The sequence below is a fragment of the Rhinolophus sinicus genome, chromosome 1 (genome assembly GCF_057876585.1).
Source record: "Rhinolophus sinicus isolate RSI-liver-muscle chromosome 1, RSI-T2T, whole genome shotgun sequence".
Lineage (NCBI taxonomy): Eukaryota > Metazoa > Chordata > Mammalia > Chiroptera > Rhinolophidae > Rhinolophus > Rhinolophus sinicus.
The window spans coordinates 173559628-173580767 of NC_142501.1; the positions used below are offsets into that span (position 1 = coordinate 173559628).

Sequence of the window (21140 nt, forward strand, 5' to 3'; positions counted from 1 at the left end):
TTTGTATGGGAGAATTGTACCCCTCTAACCCTCTCCCTGAAGCCAGACTACTTAGTTCTTCCCTGTATGTCCTTGGCACCTTTAGAGCTGCTGCCACAGCTCTGGAGTTCAGAGCAAGGGAGTCCGTGAGCACGTAAGGCATTTTAAGAACAACACCTCTGACTTCATCAGCCCTTCGTCGAACTCAGCCACAATCTCTGCTGGTTTTCATAGCCAGAATTTGATGGGACTTCTTTTCCCGTCATTGGAACCCTGGGCTGGGGAGCGTTGTATGTGGCTGGAAATCTTCAGGGGACCTCCACAGTTGAGATATTCCTCCTGATTTTTAACTGTGATCTGCAGGTGTGGGACCAGTCCATGCCACATTTCAACCCCTCCTATCAGTCTCAAGGTGGCCTCTTCTGTATGACCTTAGTTATAGGACTTCTGTTCTGCTAGACTTCAGGCAATTTTCAATGATGATTGTTCTGTAGTTTAGTAGTAATTACGATGTGATTGTGAGAGGATGCAAACACAACCTTTACTTACTCCACCATCTTGACTAGAAATCCCTTGTCACAATTATGTTTAATCCTCACTTTTTACTGGGTCAGATTATGCAAATAAAGATCAAATATTACCTGTATTAACCAAATATAACATTTTCCATTCATCTAGTTCCTTATTTTCCTATTGATAAATCTTCCATCAGCTGAAGATGGGCTAAGGGGAATAAGATGGGGAAGATGTTTATATAAGCTGATTGTTTTACAAGTCTGTAACCTGTGAGAAGAAAGCCTTTCTAAACATGGTATGAAGCAAAATGTTCCTGAAAGTAAAAGACTGACAAATTTTATTGTATAATAATTTGTAAACTTCTAAAGAATTATATAAAGTATACATAAATTTAAAACACAAAAAGAATAAAGGCAGATATTTCATGTGTAAATAACAGGTAACATTTTGATAATTGAAGCTTTTTTTTCTTTTCAAATTTATAAGAAAAATACAAACCTACTCAAAGATCATATTTCTTGACTATCCCTCCATCTTCACCTTGCATGACTCTCCAGCATAGTCTCTACACTCCAGCTACCTAATTCTTCTTTCTCCCTCTCAGGTATTCCATGCTCTTTCTGACATAGGATCTTTGCATCTTCCATTCTGTTTGGAAATATTTTCCTCACTTTTTCATCAAGATAATTTCTCTTTACTTAGTTTATACGTATCTTTCAGATTGCAACCCCAGGGTCACTTGTGTAGAAAAGAACTCCCCACTCCACCGACAGGGAAAAAAACTTTGGGACTATCCTATTATAATGGTATTTTTTGGCCGAGTTCCTACTCAGTACATCATTATGTATTCCTGTGAATATCTTCTGTCTCTCTCGTTATACACTTGCCTATTTTTGACCACTTTGATTCCTGAGTATCTGATACTTGTCTGTTATAGTATATATATATATATATATATATATATATATATATATATATATATATATATATTTTACATATGTAACATATAGATATAAAGGCACATAACTGTGTTTATTGAAGAATTGTTACTAGCATTAAAAGGGGAGGAGACTAACTTGAACTTCCATAAATAGGAGGCTAAGATAATATATAATTGAAAGGTTATAAAGTAAATATCATAAAATATATGTGTCTGCCTTGTCTTCACTACTTGTTTGAAATGTAAATATGAGCCTCAATTTAGTGTTCCATAAATGAGGATAAGAATTTATCCAATATAACCATGCTGGTAAAATGCATATGAACACATTTTGTAAAACCAAACAGCTATGTAAAGATATACTAACATTTACTCATAATATATCTATAATTTTTATCACATCATTGTTGGTAGAGCCACTTTAGGACTTCAGTGAAAGTATACTCAGTACTTTATAGGTTCTTCTCAGTAGCTTTTTTTCATGCATGTTAAATTTTTCTGTATATACTCTTTATATTTGGAGCTGAAATTATACAAATGTAATGTCTTAATCATAAGCCCAAAAGAAAACAAGAAAGAATGGTGTCCAAATAATTATTATTCTGTTCTCTTTTACATCTAGGAGGCTGAAATTTCCTGAATCTTATAGTAAAAGAGAGTTAAGTGACTTCCAGTTGTTATATGGGCCCTTATGTTTTAAAATAGTAATTTTCTAGTTCTCTAAGGCCCAAGCATTGAATGCTATGCCAAGTTTGATTCCCAACTCTGCCGTTTACCAATGTTATGAATTTGGACAACGCATTTCACTTCACTGAGCCAGCTTTCTTATTTGAAAATTAGAATAATAATAGTTTTCCTGCACAGGGTTGTTATGAAATGTAAGTGGAAAAATAAAGTGACTTATAATAGGTGCTAGGTTAAATGTTTAGTCCATCTCAGGCTTAGATAATAAATTATAACAAAAGGTCCATGCTGGCTTTTTTAGATAACTGAGAACTAGTTGACTGAAAATCATTCAGTTGAGCTAATTTCATGGCTAGTAATCAACCATTTTAGCCCTTCCTATTCTTTGTAAGGAGAAATTAACTCAATGATTTTTAATTATAATTAAATGAATATTTTTCAGTATTCTCATTTCCTAAGTAGATAATTATGATTAAATTGAACCTTGTAACAACTATCGATATATAAAGACCATCTTTATTTAGAAGAATTTGTTCCAAATGATAATATTTTGGCAAAACACATTGAGGATGTGTCAAATTAATCCTACCTTTTATATCCCATCTCTCAGATGGTTGCTGAAAATCATATTTGCAAGGAATGCAAAATGTCTGGATAGGCTGAAAATGTTTTGTGTTAACTATATTCTTACAAGTAGAAAAGCAAAGGGCAAGTGCTTTTGGTGGAGGTAAAAGTGGGGGGAAAGCAATTATAAATACAATGCTTGTGATTCATTAGTGAATTAAATAGAAAAAAGAAGTTAAATTAAATTCAGCTGTTGTAGGAAGAGTATAAATCTTTCCCATCTGTCATGGAAGCTTACCTTATTTTCTTATTTAAAAGACCTCGATGATTGTAAAATTCAACATTGATTAATGAATCTTTCAAGGAAAATAATCCATCATATTAAATGCATTGATCGATTTTTAAATATTTCCTGATTTCGGATATGATAAAATACAGGAACCACATATGTTTTAGAATAATGGAAATATGGTATGTTGCATCTGAATTGGAGGAACTTGAAAGAATGAAGTCTTCTTAGTTTATTAATGGAAATAAAATTAAGATAAGGATCACTTTTGGGGTAATCTGATTCTTATTAACTCTATGTGTCATCTTTTTATATTCTTCACCCTGACTCATAAACTAAGAAACTTAGAAAATTAGAAATGTTCTACTCCCCAATTATGGTCATAATGCCAATAGTATTATTGAAAAAAGAAATAAAGGAAAATCAACAAGTATTCAATATTCTGCAACAATCACATCAAAGAGCATTACAGTTACATATAATCCACCAGACTAATACTTATTTTTTCCGAAAGGTTTACACGTCAGAACTACTCAGATTACATATCATCATGCAAATAAATACATGACTATCAATCTGGAATGAATAAAATAAAGCCTCCAGAAATAGACTTAGTTATCTGTATTTTTTAAACTCTCCACTTTGAATTCTGATGCAGAGGGATTTAGGGAACATTATATGAAGAGATTGGGAGATCTCTGTGGATAGGCCCTGCCATATATGAATACGTTCTCTGATCTCCAAAGTTCTTAGAACGTGGTTGAAAGTTGATAAATATGTGTTAAAGAATAAGTATATAAATAGAATGTGCTAAAGTTCTTATGTGACTTAAAATTATTGGAAGAGGTTATATTAGGACAAATTGGTCAATAAAAATAAGTCAGAAAAAATATCACAGGGAACTAGTATATTCACAAAGGATGGAGCTATCCAAATATTTCACTGAGTTCAGTAACAAGTAATCAATTTTAAGACCCTTTATAGATTTTATTTGTAATCTAATTTTACTTAAGAAAAGAAGACTCAGACTGATTAATTTCAGACATGAAAAAGATAGGGAACATAAACATCATTTAATTTAAATTTATACATTTATACAGAGAATTTCATTTCCATAACTGCTGAATGACCAAAAAGGTTGAAAGTGTTGGTAATTGCAGTTTAGGGAGGAAGGAAGGAAGGAAGGCAGGAAGGGAAGAGGGAGGGCAGAAGAAAGGAATGGAGAGAGAGAGGGAAGGAAGAAAGGAGTTCTTTCAGCAATTAGTGCAGGCTCCAAACATCTTTGATAGTGTTAACATCTCAAACAGCTGGAATCACAAAACCAGCAGCTGTTCAATATACTCTACATGTTTGTAGGTGAGTCTGTACATGCACACATAACATAAATAACTCACAGGGCTTGAAATAATAGTATGACATAAATATGCCATTGAGAAGTCCTGAGCTTGGACTTTATAATAAAAACGTGGTGGATACCCACAAACATATACATACTGTGATCCTCCAAATTCAGTTTTGCACTATATTTAATGAAATAAAGCATGAATTATATGGAACTAAAGCTCTAAATAATGTAGTTTTCTAACAATCAAAGCACGGAATTCTTGTAGCAAAACATAGACTGCATTACTAAACGTTGTTTCTGTTCTTGCTGTAGTTCTTTATTTTCTCAAATCTATCTTCTCCTGTCATGAGTTATAGTCTCTTTTTTTATACTAATCTTTATAGGGCTCTATGAAGGGTCAATGTCGACAGCAAATCAACTTGTATCTTCTCTGCTTCAACTAATATTTTATATTGGTAAAATGAGGCAAAATAGGCATCAAATATAGCCTGGATAGGTTGCCTTGAAGAACTATTATTATATGTTCCCAACCAAGGTTGAGTTTTGAGTTAACTAGTCCCAATCCATTTTCTGTGTGTGAGCTCTTCCTTTTTCTTTAGTGGGACTGCCTATTTTTACCAAACTTGACAATAGGCAGTCTCCAATTGAGCTTTCCCCTGTGGAGACCTCTATCTATATTCTTTGCCATATACATCCCTAAGGTTATGAATATCATTTGCTGGCTATGGTGAAAAAGATTTTAGATAATGAATTGGAGATACGAATGTATCATTATTATTATTATTATTATTATTATTATTGTTATTATTATTATCATTATTTTAAGAGTTAAATACTATAAAAGATGCATGTCTGTGACTTCTGGGCTGCTCCTCTCCCAATCTCTTCCTATGAGAAACTTAACATAATGATTTTGGCACTCTTTCGTATTGAGCATCAGAATCTTTCTCAAAATGATGTTCCAGGATGCCAACTTACCAACAGTCACGGTTGGCATAGCAGTTAAAAGCGATTTTGCATCCCTAGACTACATGATCTCAAAATTGCCTTTCAGATCTAACATCATATGCTTTTCTGATTGCAATTTTTGATGATTTCTATTTTGATTTTAGGGGAAACTTTAGTTATTCTTGCTAATAAAGGTAGCAGGATGGAAAATACCAAAAAGTAGATAATCTAAAAATAACACATTTGCTTATATAATAGTAATTTTTTCTAGTATCTGATTATTTTGTGTTCTTAGTAACAGAGGTTAATAGAAAGTAACATAGTTAATTGGAAGAAGTTATGGATTATATGCTATAGCAAATTTATCTGCTAAATAAATCCCTGTATTCAGTAAGGGATTATCTTTTCTCTGATTTATACATTGATACTTCTAAAATAGATTGTTATCACTAATTGAATGCCTATAATGAGAGGCAAATAACAGACAATGGATTATTTCCAATCCTTGCAATAATGCTGCAAGATCATATTATAACCCTCTTTATAGATGATGAAACTGAGACCAAGAGAAGCTAAATAATTTGCACAAGGTCAAATAGCTAAAAGGGCAGAATTTTTAAACTGAATTCCAGTAGCACTTTGTAATTTGAGGATCTCCTCAGATAGAATGTTCCTTTAAAAATTTTTTTCTCATAGTTGTATTATATCTCCATAAGCTTTATTTACTGCTCCTCAAAAAAGAGAAAATATATAAAACCCATTGACATTTGATCATTACTGTGCTTTCTTGCAGCCTGCGAACTTATGAATCAAGGCATCTTGGCCCTGGTCAGCTCCATTGGCTGCACATCTGCGGGATCCCTCCAGTCTTTGGCAGATGCTATGCATATCCCCCACCTCTTCATTCAGCGTGCAACAGCTGGGACCCCAAGGAGTGGCTGTGGACTCACCCGGAGCAACAGAAATGATGACTACACGCTCTCTGTTCGCCCACCTGTCTACTTAAACGACGTTATCCTGAGAGTGATCACAGAGTATGCCTGGCAGAAATTCATTATATTCTACGATAGTGAATATGGTAAGTGTTGGTGATTTGTGTGAGTTTTGCAAGCTGATATTTACATGGCAAGCAATGTCATTAAATCCTGAAAGGCTTCAAGGAGATTACTCATTGTTGTTTGTGGTTTCCTTATCCTGTCATGTTCTTCTTATAAATCTAGCAGCAACAGCAGAAATTTTAGGGTAAAATTCAATCCCTTTGAAGTCAAATTTAAAAATAAATATCTGTACCTAATGCTTAGTCTATAAGTGTTTCTAAAGGGAATCTGACTCCAATATACCTTGATTTTTTTGTCCACTTGTTTATATTTTTTGGCACCCCCGGTATATTTTGAAACATGTGTTTCCTTATAAATTTACCTTAAGAACAAATGTGAGAAAATAATTTCCATGCAGTACAGATGTGCCTAGTTTTTACATTTTTATTAAAAACAAATAAAAAATAAGAACATTTCACCCTTTGTAGAGCCACTTCTTTTTCTTAGCAAATAAATAAATAAGCATTTTAAAAACAATAATTTTCTTGTCACAGTCTACCCAGCATTGTGAACAATATTGGAAAACGATTACACAAGAGTGGGCCAAAATGTGGCATCAATAGAACTGAGCACAAACAGGTTGGCAGAAATCTGGGAAGCAACAAATAAGAGCCCCTGTGGACTCCCAGCAAGGGACAGCAAATGGTAGTTACATTTAGCCCTAAATATTTAAAGGTCGCATGGGGCTTTGGCAGCCAGAGTCACATTAAACTTGATGGGTAGATTCAGCCAAAAGCCTGTGGCTCTCTAGAAGTACACTCTTTTGTCTCCAGGACGGAAATCCTTATTTTTGTTGCTTAATTCATATTACTTAGGGGTCACAGAACAAAGATCAAGAAACTGAAATGAATGTAATAAGCAAAAAGAAAATTAAAAATAATTGGCTCATCAGTAAAAGTAAGAATTGAGCACAGATCTGAAATTCACTGATAGGATTACTGAGTGAGCAGTGAACTCTTCCAATGGAATCAACATGCTGAGTATAGCTTTGTCAGTTTTCTACCAGTCAGATTTTTATAACCTTAAATGGTTTTTCCAGTCAGGTTTTTCTTCCAGTCATGTTTTTATAACCTTAAATGGCATTCTTATGATTTCTGCTGAAACACTTTTATTCTTATGATTTCTGCTGAAACATAACTTGAAATAATGAATTTTTAAATCCTAAATTTTTCTGGAAGGGGAAAAAAAGCACCTTTTTGTTAGTCCTATCAAATTAGTCCTGTAAAATAAAGAACAGAAAAGTGATTTGGGATGAAGTCATTTTCATACTAAAATGAGAATTTTACACTTTAATATAAATGTCCATGAAGAAAGAAATTCCTTTGTTATCTTGTTTCAAAGTTCTACATAGATTACAGTTAGGAAATTGTAATATGAGAAGATGTTTTATCATTGATGAGGCAAATATTTTTGAAAATGTACTATAAATTCATAGTCACATAAAATCATTTACATTCATTTGAAATTCCTCATTCTCTTTTCCTCTATTTCCCTTTGAGTAAATAAGATGTTATAATCACGGTATATGACAGGGTCCTCTGTTAGAATCAGGGTTTGTTTTAGGAATAATAAAAATCATTCTTTTATTCTGCTGAGAAACTTGCTTTGACTTATTATTTAATTTAGTAATTCATGAAAAATTACCTTTTTGTGTCATTAAAATTATTTCCAGTAATACTTTTGTGTAATAAAAGAAAATGTCCTTTTTATACTTACAATAAATCTTGCTAGTAAAGAGCTGGGCTAGAGTCCAAAATAAACATCAAGCTATACAAATACCTGGTACCTTGAAGAAGCCTACACGTATTTACATATCTATTCATCACTATCATCATTTTAAGTTCAAATATTGGAATTATACTTGACTTTTATCTTAGTTATCAGGAATCGCTTTCATTAAGCATCATCTATGGATGGAATCAGGCAGCCTGCTAGAGCCAAATGTTATTGAAGATGTATTTTGCTTAAAAAAATATACTTAAAAAACAAAGGTTAAGCTTCTATATCCAGTTAATTAGAGCAACACTTTTTTCAAAAGCAGTCAATTATGATATAGGGCACCATATCAGTGCTACTTTAAATTCCCTAACAAAGAAGATTCAACTCTTTGGTTCTAAGTAAATGGAAAAAAAGAGGGGAAAAAATGTGGAAACCTTACTTAAATAGATTGATTCAAAACGTTTTTTTACAAGGCTTGAAAAGAATTTAGGAAGTGTTGAGCTTTTAAAAATATGTTATTCAGGAAATGTTCATTGCTCACTTGCTTAGTGCAATGCAAAATATGAGATAAAAAGTTTTATGGGATGTAGTCTTTGCCTTTAAGAAGCTTACAATTAGCCAAAGCGAGCAAATATTTATATGACTCTCTTAATAAAGAAAATAATGTGTCATGAATGACGCAAACTGAATGCTAGTGGTTTATAAAAAGAATGTTTAATTTCAGCAGCACTGGTCAAAGGTAGCTTTATGGGTAGACTTTGATCTTGACTCTTGTCTCTCAAAATCCTCCCTATCTTTCACAATGTATAGGAGATGGCTGCAGCAACAGAGAGAAAGTGTGAACAAGTGTTGCATCAATAACAATACTGAAAATAATATCAGAGCATTTTTTATTTGTCAGGACCTAGAACAAGTATTTTACATAATACCCTTTAATCTCCTCAGCAGCTTGGATAGAGTAAGTAATATTAGTATCACAATTTCACAACTAGAAAACAGAAGCAACTGATGGGTAACTTGTTTACAAAACATAGCTAAGGAGTGTCAAACCTGAGAAGTAATGTCTGACCAGAGCCTATAATCCTAAGCATATATAATGAGTATAAAAATGTTGTAGGGAACCATCATCCAAGATTATAATAACAAGGGCTAACCTTATAGACAGCATTTATGGCATCGTTCTCTCTTCTAAGTGCCTTACATGGATTATCTCATTTAATCCTCCCAATAGCCCTCTGGGGGAGATGATAATGTTATGATGATGATGATGATGATGATGATGATTTTTTACACATGGAAAGAAACTGAAGTAGTAAGAGGTTAGGTAACTCAAAAGTAAGTCAAGAAGCCTGAATTCAAACACTGATAATCTCATCTATAGTCCTTACTTTCAACACTAAAGTACTCCTATGCTGTAGAAATGAGATTAATTTCTGACAAACTGTATTTTTTAAAAAAAAAAATGTATAAATGAAATGTATAGAGTCATCTTTATTAAAAAGAGACAATGGCTTCAAGCCTGCAGATCTTCCACCTATCAACATCAATCAAGGAAAAAATACTGTATGTCAGTCAGAAGGTTGGTTATCCTTGGAGGCATGAAAACAGGACAATCATGGAGCCAAAGTGGTCTGACCCATCAGCAGGATAACCCTTGACTACACAATAACCATTTCCCCTTTTAAATCTGCTAGCAAAATGCCAAACTTATTTGAGAGAGCATTATTTCCAGTTGAAAAATGACATTCTCCAGGAGCTCTTAGAGCTGGGGTTTGTGATATAATATTGTCAAGAACTGTGAAGGGGCTGAGATTTTACCCTACTTGTAAACTAATAAGTTAGCTTGCATCAATTTTATAGATAATGGCAGAAAAGATTACTCTCCTGGAATAGAGAGAGAGAGAGAGAGAACTTTAATAGTCATGGCACAGCAAGCAGCGTGAGCCTCATATTAATGTTGGTTCCTCTTGTATGGCCCCACAGGCTATATGGAGACACTAAGTGAATGCTGTACATGCAATGGGCTTGTATGACAACCAAGGAACCCTGACTTAGGCACCCTGTATCTTTTATAATGGGCTTCTAGTAAAGCTGCTTGCCATGTGTAAATAACTCTCCTTTAAGGAGAGCTTCTGCTTGCAAAATGTGCAGTAGTAACACGAGAATCCTATGGAGAGTCATCTCCCTGAAATAGTCATTTTTTGTTTCTACAATATTGTTGGCTTCTAGCAAATTCCCTTATGAATATGCCAGTCCTCAGACCACTCCTGGATAATATGACTGATAAAGATCGTGATCAAATCTATTCAATTTGTCTTCTCTGCATTTATTTAAGGGTACTATAAAGAGACGTTAATGAGCAGGATTGATCTCAATCATTCCCACCAGGTCCTGGATTCAGTTTGATGAACAAATCTCATGAACCATCAAGACATTACTTTAACAAATCAGGGAGCTTTCACCTTCAATTTCTGCATAAACCTTTCTGCTTGACCTAGGGCATTACTCCAGGTACCATAGGATTTATTTTATAATTTCCAAGACTCTACCTCTTAAAGAGAACTTCTGTCATCTATAACCACCTTGGCCAGTGAGTTGAGGCTGACCTGAATGATTTGGCTGAAGTGGTGCCATTGATAACTTCAGTGAAATTCATGGGGAAATTGCTAATTGGATGACTCTCATCATAGGGAAAACTACTTACAAGACACACATAAAAAACAGGTCAGATAATGTTCCAGATGGCTTCCTCAAATAAATGAGTAGCCTCACTTTAGAGAAATCCCAATAGAGTACTATATTATCTGCTGCTGGTGTCTACTTAAACATGTAAAGATCTCTTATAGCAAACCCTAATGTGCAACTCATGTGTCTTCAGGAGGAAGGTAACCTCCACTAAAGAAATATACTTCAGGAAATGCATATGATGTCCTTGGTCAGGTGGAGGTAGAGGGCAGGGAAGGGTTCGTTATAATTGCTGGGATGGACAGACATCAGTGGGGCTTCCAAAAGGAGTCCTCGCCAGTTTGTAGTGCCAAGAATTCTCAATTCAAAAAGAACTAATCAAAAAAAGCAAATAATAATTTGGACTTCATCAAAATTAAAAATTTATGTTCATTAACAATCAGGAAATAAATAAGCAAACTACAAATAGGAAACAAATTCTGGTACAGAGATCTGAAAAGTTTATATAAACACATAGGACATGTAAAGAGCTCAGAGAATTAAAAACAAACAAACAAAACAAAACTCTTACAAAGCAAAAATATGAGACCAACAAAAATACTCAATTAAAAATGGGAAAAAGGGTTGTGCATACAATTCATATAAGAAAATATATAAATGGCCCATAGACACAAGAAGTGCTCAACATTTTTAGTGCATGGGTAAATGCAAATTGAAACGAATATCAGTCTGTACCCACTAGATTGGCTTAAGGCCGTTATTACTTGTAGACAAGGTGACACAACCCAAATGCTCATACTTTGCTGGTTGGATATAAACATGTACAACCACTTTGGAAAGCTGTTTGGCAGTTCGTTACAAAACGATATACTTACCATATGACGTACCCATTTCACTACCAGGTATTTTTTCAAGAAAAATGAGACTGTACCTCGATACAAATTCACAAAAATGTTCATATCAGCCTATTCATTATGTCCAAAACGGAAAACAACCTAAATGCTCATAATTTTGAAAACAGTTAAACAAAATGTGGTGTGTCCACACAACAATACTATTGAGCAATAAGAAGGAATGAACCACTGATATATGCAACAGCATTATTTTGAGTGAAAGAAGCCTGAAATAAAAAAGAGTATATGATGTATTATTTGATTATATGAAGTCCAATAACATGCAAAACTAATCTCGGTGAAGCATACCAGAAACAGGTTGCATCTCTGGGTAGGGGGTGAATTGTCTGAAAAAGGAAGGGCACAGATAACCTTCTGTGGTAATAGAAATATTTAATATCTTGTTTTGAGTAGTAGTTACAGTGGAATACAATAAATACTCTTTGAACTACACATGTAAGACTTGTTGATTTTATTTTATATAAATCATATGTCAATAAAAAATTGGAACACAGAACAACCCATCAGATAAAATTAAAAAAAAAGAAAAAAGGGCAGGGGGGATCAATTTGCCTATAATAATTTTAAACTAAATAGTATAATTGAAACATGACTATTGAGAGATTATGGAGTCATAGGCAAAAGGTTAGAATTCAATATAGTGGACACCTAGAACCCAAATTTGGTCGTAGATCAGAATGACTAGAAGAACTTTTTAATCATCATAATACCTGTGTCCCATCCCAGACCTCCAGAATCAGAATTTTTGCAAGGCAGGCACCAGCAATATACATATTTCAACCTTCCCCAGGTGATTCTGATACAGCCAGCTTTGTTCCCCCATGACGCATTTGGGAACAAGAAATTTCAGCAACTCTCTTCTTCAGTATCTTTGATTGGTAGCATTGTTTCCCCTGCCAGAATACTCCGAGGGAGAAAGAGCTCGTAATATTTTGAAGGACTCTATTTCATAATGGACAGTTCTAGTTGTTAGAAAGTTTTTCTTTAAATGAAAGTTAAAACACTTATATTGGCCAAAATATACATTTTCTGGGATAATATAAAATAAGTAATCCTTTTACTTATAATCATTTATCAGTAAGTAAAGAAAATGATTATATCCCTGAACACTCCTTAGTCGTCTACTGCCTAAGTACCAAGAGCTCTTTCCCATTTCCAACATGATGGGCTTTTCAGATAGTCTTCCTCTCCAAGTGTCTTTATCCCTATCTATTCTAGTTTTTTTTTTTTTTTTTTTCTGTTGTTCTTTTTTAATATCTCTGTAAATGATCGGACACATTTACTAATTACATAATATGTCACATGGCATCTTATTGCCTTAGAGAGAAGTGAGACCTTCACATTTTTTAGCAAAATTAAAACATTTATACCTTGTTGTGTTCTTTTCATAATTTCTGCATTAAAATTATGTTAAATCTTTATTGCATCAGTCATTATATTTTGCTGCTCTTCTAATCTTGCATCGTTCTCAATTTGCTTTGCTTTTAACCAAATCTCTGAGGGGAAGTTTGGTCAAGTAAGTGGTATATGATATCCAAGAAGGCTTATTAAAAGCAATTGGCAGTAGTCTAGGGAGGCTCACTATTAGAGAAGTCTAAGCAAAGAATTAGCCGAATATACTACTGAATAGCTAGACTCCAGAATCCAGGAAATAAAAACATAAAGAAACCGGAAAGCTATAGGAGTAAATGGTTCTTAAAATAGAATAAAAACAAATAGATTGCTTTAGTGGAATACCTCTGTTCTGAGAGTATTTGTGACAGAAAAGTTGCGTTTCAGGGCTGGAAGGACTGAAAGAACTGATTTACTGAAGTGACATAAGAAGTAAGGTTCAAATGGTCTTCATCAAATGAACTACATGGGTTCCTTAATTTCCTTTGCCTGAAACAATATTGGTCCCACAGCATGATATTGGATGGATCTATTGGTTGATCTATTAGATGGATGCATTTATGGAGAATGAAGGGACAGTATGATGACAGGGATCTAAGCAGCTTGCTATGGTAATGACATACAGGTAAGAACTTAATGAATGTAGTAAGGTACCCTCTTACATATCCTCCTCTCTACTTCAAGTATGGCTTCATTCTTAGGCAAGGTAGATGGCACTGGTGACTTAATGCATGTCCTTACAGATATACTAAAGATAGACCCTTCCCATTCTTTGTCCTTATGGCAAATACCATCTATACGGATGTATATCTGCATATCAAATTTCAGGCCTTGTTCAGACCCTGTGCTAATCCCCGAACCAAATACTTTGGTCAGGAGTATGGCGTGCTCTCCGTCACCAGCCTGAATTACATGATAACCCTCTGAGTGAAGGTTAGACGTATGTGGACACACGTGTTTCCCTTTCCAATTTGAAGGAAACTTTACTCAGAAGAAAAACAATATTAAAATTAATTTATCTTAAATTTTAATTTAATATTAAATTAAATTACATTGCATATTTAGTGTTAAGTATTTAAAATTATAAACGTCTGTCTTTATAATTCAACCTTTAACATTGCTTTAGAAATATATACTTTTTAAGTTTATTTTGATTTTTTTAAAATTAATTTCAGATGTACAAAACAATGTAATTGGCATTTACACCTGTCACAAAGTGACAACCCCAAGTTTAGTTTGAATTTGTTTCTGTTTGTTATGGTTAGCTTAAACTTTTTTTATGTTCTTAGCCTTACTGACATTTTTCTTATAGTTATGTTACCTAGATCAACTTTCAGAATAACAACACAAGATATTCTTGTGTTTTTAAATATTTTCCCTAGAAAAAGACATTAGAAGAAAATTAAGGAAAAAGATGGGACTTTTGATGGGTTAATAAAGTCTTCATAATGAAAATGTGCATTGCTGAGAAATGTGCAGCTTACAAACTGCTTTAACATGTCACATATTTTCTTTTATCAGACAACACAGTAATTAGGGTAAATAATTTTCCTTTTGCTTCGATAAGGTGTGGTTAGTTGCTGCTTATCCTATGCTTCCATTGTTTTATTATTTTATTTGCATTAATCACATTAAAACATAATTACCTGCTCAAGTTGTCATCCCCTCCATTAAACTAGACTTTCCACAAGGATAGCAACTGTGACTTCACTTTTATCACCAAATTGTGAGATATTTATCAAAAGACCTTATACGTATTAATATTATTCAATACCCTTAATCTTGCAAGTGACAAAAACTCATTTCAAACTAAACTAAATAAGCACCTTTTTTTTTTTTTTTTTTTTTTTTTTTTTTTACTTTTCGATAGACTTGTGTAGTTGGGAAGTTAAAGGAAGAGCCAGTTTTCTCCTGTTTCACTTCACGTATGGCCTTCATTCTCTTTCTCTCTAGACCAGGGGTGGCAAAACTGCAGCCCGCGGGCCAACTGTGGTCCACAATCCATTGTTAATTGGCCCGCAGCAAATTCCAAAAACATATTTAATTTACTTAAATAAACCAGGTGAGGCAATACGTACTTCACCTTGAGTGAGTGGCCCAGCTGTTAGTGCATTTTACCGCATATGGCCCTTGGTAAAAAATGTTGAAAAAAGTTTGGACACCCCTGCTAGACACTCTGGCTCCTGCAGTCCCAAAACTGCATAATTTCAACTCATGATACAAAAGAGAGATCATTTCTTTTTTTTATTATCCATATATCAAATTTCAATCCCTGTTTGAGACCTGTGACTATCCTTGAACTAATTACTTAAGCCAAGGACAGGGAGAGCTCAAATTGACCATCCTGGGATACATGACCATCCAATAGTAGAATGTAGACCACAGTAGCATGTGGGACAGGAGGACTGGGTCCAGGTTTGTTTTTTTAAATGAAAAAAAGGTCGTGGTATCTGAAGAAAGGAGAAGAAATACTGAGAGGGTAAAAATAACAAGACACCAACTATGAAATTGAATCCAAGTTCACAGGGCTATATGGATAGCAAAGTAAGGATCCAAAGCTGGTTTTCAGATATCCATGTAGTGTGTTTTTCCCCTAGATAAAACGTTGTCTCGAAAAAGAAAGATGCAATATTTTATTTTTTTTTAATTAGTTTCAGGTGCACAAGACAGAGCAAAACTTAGACGTTTATCATTTACATCCCTCACACTGTGTGAACCCCCCTCCCCCCGTCCACCAGAAAGATGCAATATTGATTAGTGGCTTTTCATGTCAAATTACTCTGAAAACCAAAACAATGACATTTGACTCCATACATGCAAGGACAATTCCTGGATGCATTCTGTTCTGTGCCACCTAAATCCCCCTTCAAAACTGAAGCACTTATTCATCCAGCAGCTGAGTGTGCTGGCAGCTGACTATCCTCCCCAGGAATTGCCCTCAGCTGAGGAAAGCTACCAAACCACAGTCCGTGCAGCATTATAGAGGCCCTCCTTCCACCAACCCTAACTTTGGATAATTCTGAAAGCCATCCCTCTTCAGAAGTCTGCACAGCTCTCCCTCGGTGACTCTTGCTGGCTGTCTCCTTGTGTAAGTGTTATTCCTGACAGCAGTCCCTAGGAAACTTCTGTTCTGTCTGAATCTCAGTCTGCTTGCTTCCCTGGGAACCCAGTCTTTCACAGCTTAGTAGGTTTTTCGTGCGCCTGAAGGACTGAGTGAGACTAAATAGTAACTGAATACAGGTAAAAATTATTGGGGAAGGTATTTATAGGTTTATGTTTCTTACTATTTTTATTTAAAGTGTTCCTCTATTGTTTTTTTTTTGCTAGATAGTCCTGTGTTTATTTTTTCTAATGAAATTTATTAGGGTAATATTGGCTAATAACATTATATAAGCTTCAGGTGTACAGTTCCATCTTCAAAGCCATCAATGTCGCCTCCCTCTGAAGTTTTCCAATAGTCAGTTCATTCTTCAGTTGTCAGACCACCGTTTGACTCCCCTCTTCTGCTTTCCTCTTCCAATTTAAGGAGACTGTGATTACACTAGACTGATCCAAATAACAGGAGATCTCTCCCCATCCTAATGTCAGATGATTAACAGCCTATTGCCATCTGGAACATGGATTTCTCTTGCCATATAACAACATATTCGCAGATTCCAGGGATTAGGATTTGGGCATTTTTGGAAGGTCATTGCTCTGCCTACCACAGTTCCTTTACAGTTCCCAGTAAAAAAGTCTTTTTGATTTCTCCCCCTAATTTTATGTTTAATAGCTCAGTTAATGAGCCTTCTACCACTTGCTGTTATGTAATTATCTGGTCAGTAGAATTAGTTACCACCGGGAACTACTGAACTGAAACTACTATTTAACTTTCTGCTATCAGTAAATAGTACTTAGTCATACCCACAGGCCTGGAAGCTTCTTACAGTCAGGTGGTGTGTCTTGCTTGTCCTTTTATTTCCATAATCTTTATTTTCATTTCCTGTTAACTAATATGCATACAGATGTTGTAGCTAAATAATTGTGCTGGTTGATTATGTTCATAAATTAACAACACCAAAGGCCCACTCTCTTTTCATGACTTCCACAGAGCAGCTAATAAACATCATGATTCAGATTCTTCTCATGTCAAACTTACCAATTGCCACATATCATGGGTGTTTGGTGGAGGTCAAACAAGCAAAGTTGTTATTATTTAACTCCTGCATTCCAAGAGTCTGAAACATTATGGTTACTATTGTGGGTAGCTAACCATCAGTAAATTTTAGGCAATTCTGTCCTATTGGTAGGGGGAGGTCACCCTTAACTAATCATGTACTATGATTTCTAATCATAGCAATATCATGTGTTAGACCCTACACTGGATTTTGTGCATGCACGCACACACACTAATCTAATCTTAGAAGATATCTATGAAATAAATGTGTGTTTTTTTCATTTACAGATTAGAAAAATTTTCAAAAGTTTTACAACCTCATATATCTAGGCAATGATAACCAGAACTCTGGAATAAGGCAGCAGAAGGATACCAGAAATCGTAGCAATCATTTATCACATCACTTTTCTGGACAAATAACCATGTATATATATAATTTACCTTCTATTCAAAAATAAAAGCTAAAAAATGTCAGACTGTTTTAAGTCAAGGGGACGTCATTTACAATCTCAATCTGAATCATACAATCTAACCAGTCACTCTCAGACTTAGACTGCTTTGCATTCTGCACACATAGCCTGTCATCCACTTAGACCCTCTACTGAAAACTTTCAGTAGATTAAAACTATATTTAGAATAAAACCAAAACCTCTTTCCATGTCTCAACAGAATCCATGACATCGGTTCCCCCTCTCCCCACAGTTTCACTAAGTACTTCAAATGCAAGCTCTCTGCTGCCTTGGGGCAGTTTTTCATGCTGTTGTTTTCACTTCTTATCTCTTTGCCTGGGTAGTGTCTTCAGTCCTTTAGATTAGTTTAAATACCAGTTTTCCAGGGAAAATTTGCTTGAGTATAGCTCTCCCTCTCTAACCCGTCATTATCTTCGAGAGCCCCCTTACTGTTTCCTACCAAGCAATTAGTGTTATTTGTATATATTAGTGTGTTCACTTGTTTATTATCTGTCTTAATTTGAAGAAAGATGTTCAATTTCTACGCATGTTTCTTGCACTCAGCATTGTGTTCCATATTCAACAGGTATTTTTTGGAACATTTCCCCCCTCGAAATTAAGATATGAAATTGCATGGGTAGATTATTTATGTGAACAGAACATTTCTTAGAACATAAATGATCTGGAACCTTGTACTCTGGTCACTCTGTTTTCTGCCCATCTTTATTTCAATGAATTTTGGGTTCTGTTTGTCTTATATTTAAATTCACATTTCAAATGATTCAAACTAAAGAAACAGCAACTTACATTCAAAATCAAAGATCTGCTGGACACATATTTTAAAGCATATTAGTTCTGGGATGGGATCCAGTCTCCTGTATTTTTAATAAGATTGCTGAGTGATTTTGATTCACACCAAAGTTTGAGAATGACTGCTTCAATGTGTGTACATAGTCCTGATACCTGTCTACCTGTGTCTGCCAATTTGCATTAGATCAAACCCTTTATTTAATTCATGCCTGAGTATCTTATAACTTTAGGTACTTTCTGACTTGCATATTTAATGAGTATCTAATACCTTTATTATTCTAGCTCTTTTATCTCTTGTTCTGCTCTAGATGAGGCTCTCTTCTTTTCAGCTGCTATGATGCTGACATCCTGGGTTGATAATATAATTAGGAATAAGGAATGTAGGGTAGAATTTACACAGTTATATATTCTGAAGAGTTTAAGAGTCATCAGATAACAGAATATACAATAATTACAATAATTGTTTTAAAACAAAACTAATTATAAGAAGAAAGCGAAGTTTTATCTATTAATTTGTAAACTTGCAAACATCAACTTTTGTTATGAGCAAATGTCAGTTTCCAAATTTGTGGCTGATTGTTTTCTTGTTTATGGGTATATATATTGCTTTTAATTGTTAATATCTTAATAAATACATGAACTAATTATTGTCCTCGAGAAGCAAATTTTACGTGCATGCATTCAAGCACAATAAGGAATGTGGAGATATAGTCCATTCATAATAAGCAACACACAATCCCATATACTGCTTATCCTTCACAAGTTTTTTTTTCTTCTTTAAACATTTTATATAATGGACATATACAGAAAAAAAGTATAATTTATTATATAGTAAAAGCAAATCTGCTATATTAAGATTAAGGTTTTCCAGATACATCTTCCAATTATATTTATAAATGTTCAAATCCCTTCTATAAACAGCAATGCGGTACTTGAAAGAAATATTTGTATTATGTTAGTGCACAAGTAATTGTAGTTTTTGCAATTATTTTTAACATTTTAAACTGTAATTACCGTTGCACCAACCTAGTAACAACTCAGACACTTATTGTTACTTAAATATACATCAAGGTACAAATTTGTAAACAACTTTAGTTAGACTGGATTTTACCCCCCTTATTTAAATGTGAAATGGCCACAATTTTTATTTGATAATCTTTCAGAAATTGCTTATTTTGGAATGGGTGTGTGAATATTTTATTAAAATTTGTATTACATGCAAAGTACATTTCCCATACTCCTGAAAAGAAAACTGTCTCCTACCAAGTTTGCCAGACTTGAGCTAAGGATGTAGTATTTGTAAAGTAGACAAAACTATAGTTATTTTATTTGTGGTCTCAGTGACCTGAAACCCTTTGAAGAAAACCTCTCAAAACCCTCTTCATGTAGCATGTAAATGTCAAATCTGGTGATATTGTTGCTTTATTTTAATAAATGTCAGTAATCTTCATTCAGATTCAACTTCCATTAATGGTGTTCATGTTGTACTTGAGGTTACTATCACTTCTTTTATGCTGAGGAAACTAAGGAATATACTTTCCTTATCTAACATTTGCTTTAAGGAAGTGAGAATCCAGTCCTAAAAGTTTTCCATAGATGTGATAATTTAGAACGCTCAGTGGAGAGAAAGCAATTTACTTTAATAACAATAATTCCTACATTTTTTATGTAACCGCATTAAATCGTACTAAACCTTAAACATCTTTGAGAGTTCCACCAGCTACTCAATTAGTAATTTTAGACAGCCTACGATATTGAATAATAAACTATTCTGATATAAGTGAAATAGCTTTTATCTCCCTTCTGTGCTCTAATTCACACTTTGATGGGCTTTTGATGTCCTTAGATATCCGTGGAATACAGGAGTTTTTGGACAAAGTGTCTCAGCAGGGGATGGATGTTGCACTGCAGAAGGTAGAAAACAACATCAATAAAATGATCACTACTCTCTTTGATACCATGCGAATAGAGGAATTGAATCGCTATCGAGACACTCTTAGGCGAGCCATCCTCGTTATGAATCCTGCCACAGCCAAATCCTTCATTACTGAGGTAAGTAAAATTTGTCAAGGTGTAGGGTAAGTGTAAAAATTAAATGTGTTGGAATAGATCCCACAGAAGAGTTGAAAATTAAGAGCAGTGAGAAGGAATTAACCACATAACTCTCATTAGCACTAATGGAGGTAGCACAGTGAATTCCTGGCTTGTCGCATTTACCCTGTACTGTCCAGTTGATTGCTAAGAACATTTGCATTTATATATATATATGCATATATATATGCATATATATATATATATGCATATATATATATACACATACATACACACATATGTATATATATATATACACATATACACACACACATATATATGGCTATGTGACTAAATATACATTTAGTCACATAGCCAGGCTGATTTAAAAAAATCTTATGGGTGTTTAACAGAGCTGTTGACCCAAATGAATCTAACAAGTTCAAGAATGAATTTGAAAGTACACAGTTCCCTAACTAATCCTTAATCTTTTTATGCAAGTTAAAATTTTACTTCTGAGAAAAGATTTACTTGAATCAGGCTTTTTTTGCCTGTACATGATGACTTTTACAAAGACATATAGCAAATTTACTTCTGCTGTGTGAACTCTGCACTAAGACAA

General features: G+C 34.2%; 1 protein-coding gene across 3 annotated transcripts in view; it reads left to right on the forward strand.

Annotated features, from left to right (window-relative positions):
* The window catches only part of GRID2 (glutamate ionotropic receptor delta type subunit 2), a 1331224-nt gene that overhangs the window by 676417 nt on the left and 633667 nt on the right, over positions 1-21140 (forward strand). For all 3 annotated transcript variants that reach the window (XM_019741137.3, XM_074323476.2, XM_019741134.3), the window contains exons 3-4: positions 6059-6343; positions 20334-20539. In XM_019741137.3, the coding sequence (XP_019596696.3) occupies positions 6059-6343; positions 20334-20539 (491 nt within the window). The remainder of the gene's footprint in view (positions 1-6058; positions 6344-20333; positions 20540-21140) is intronic.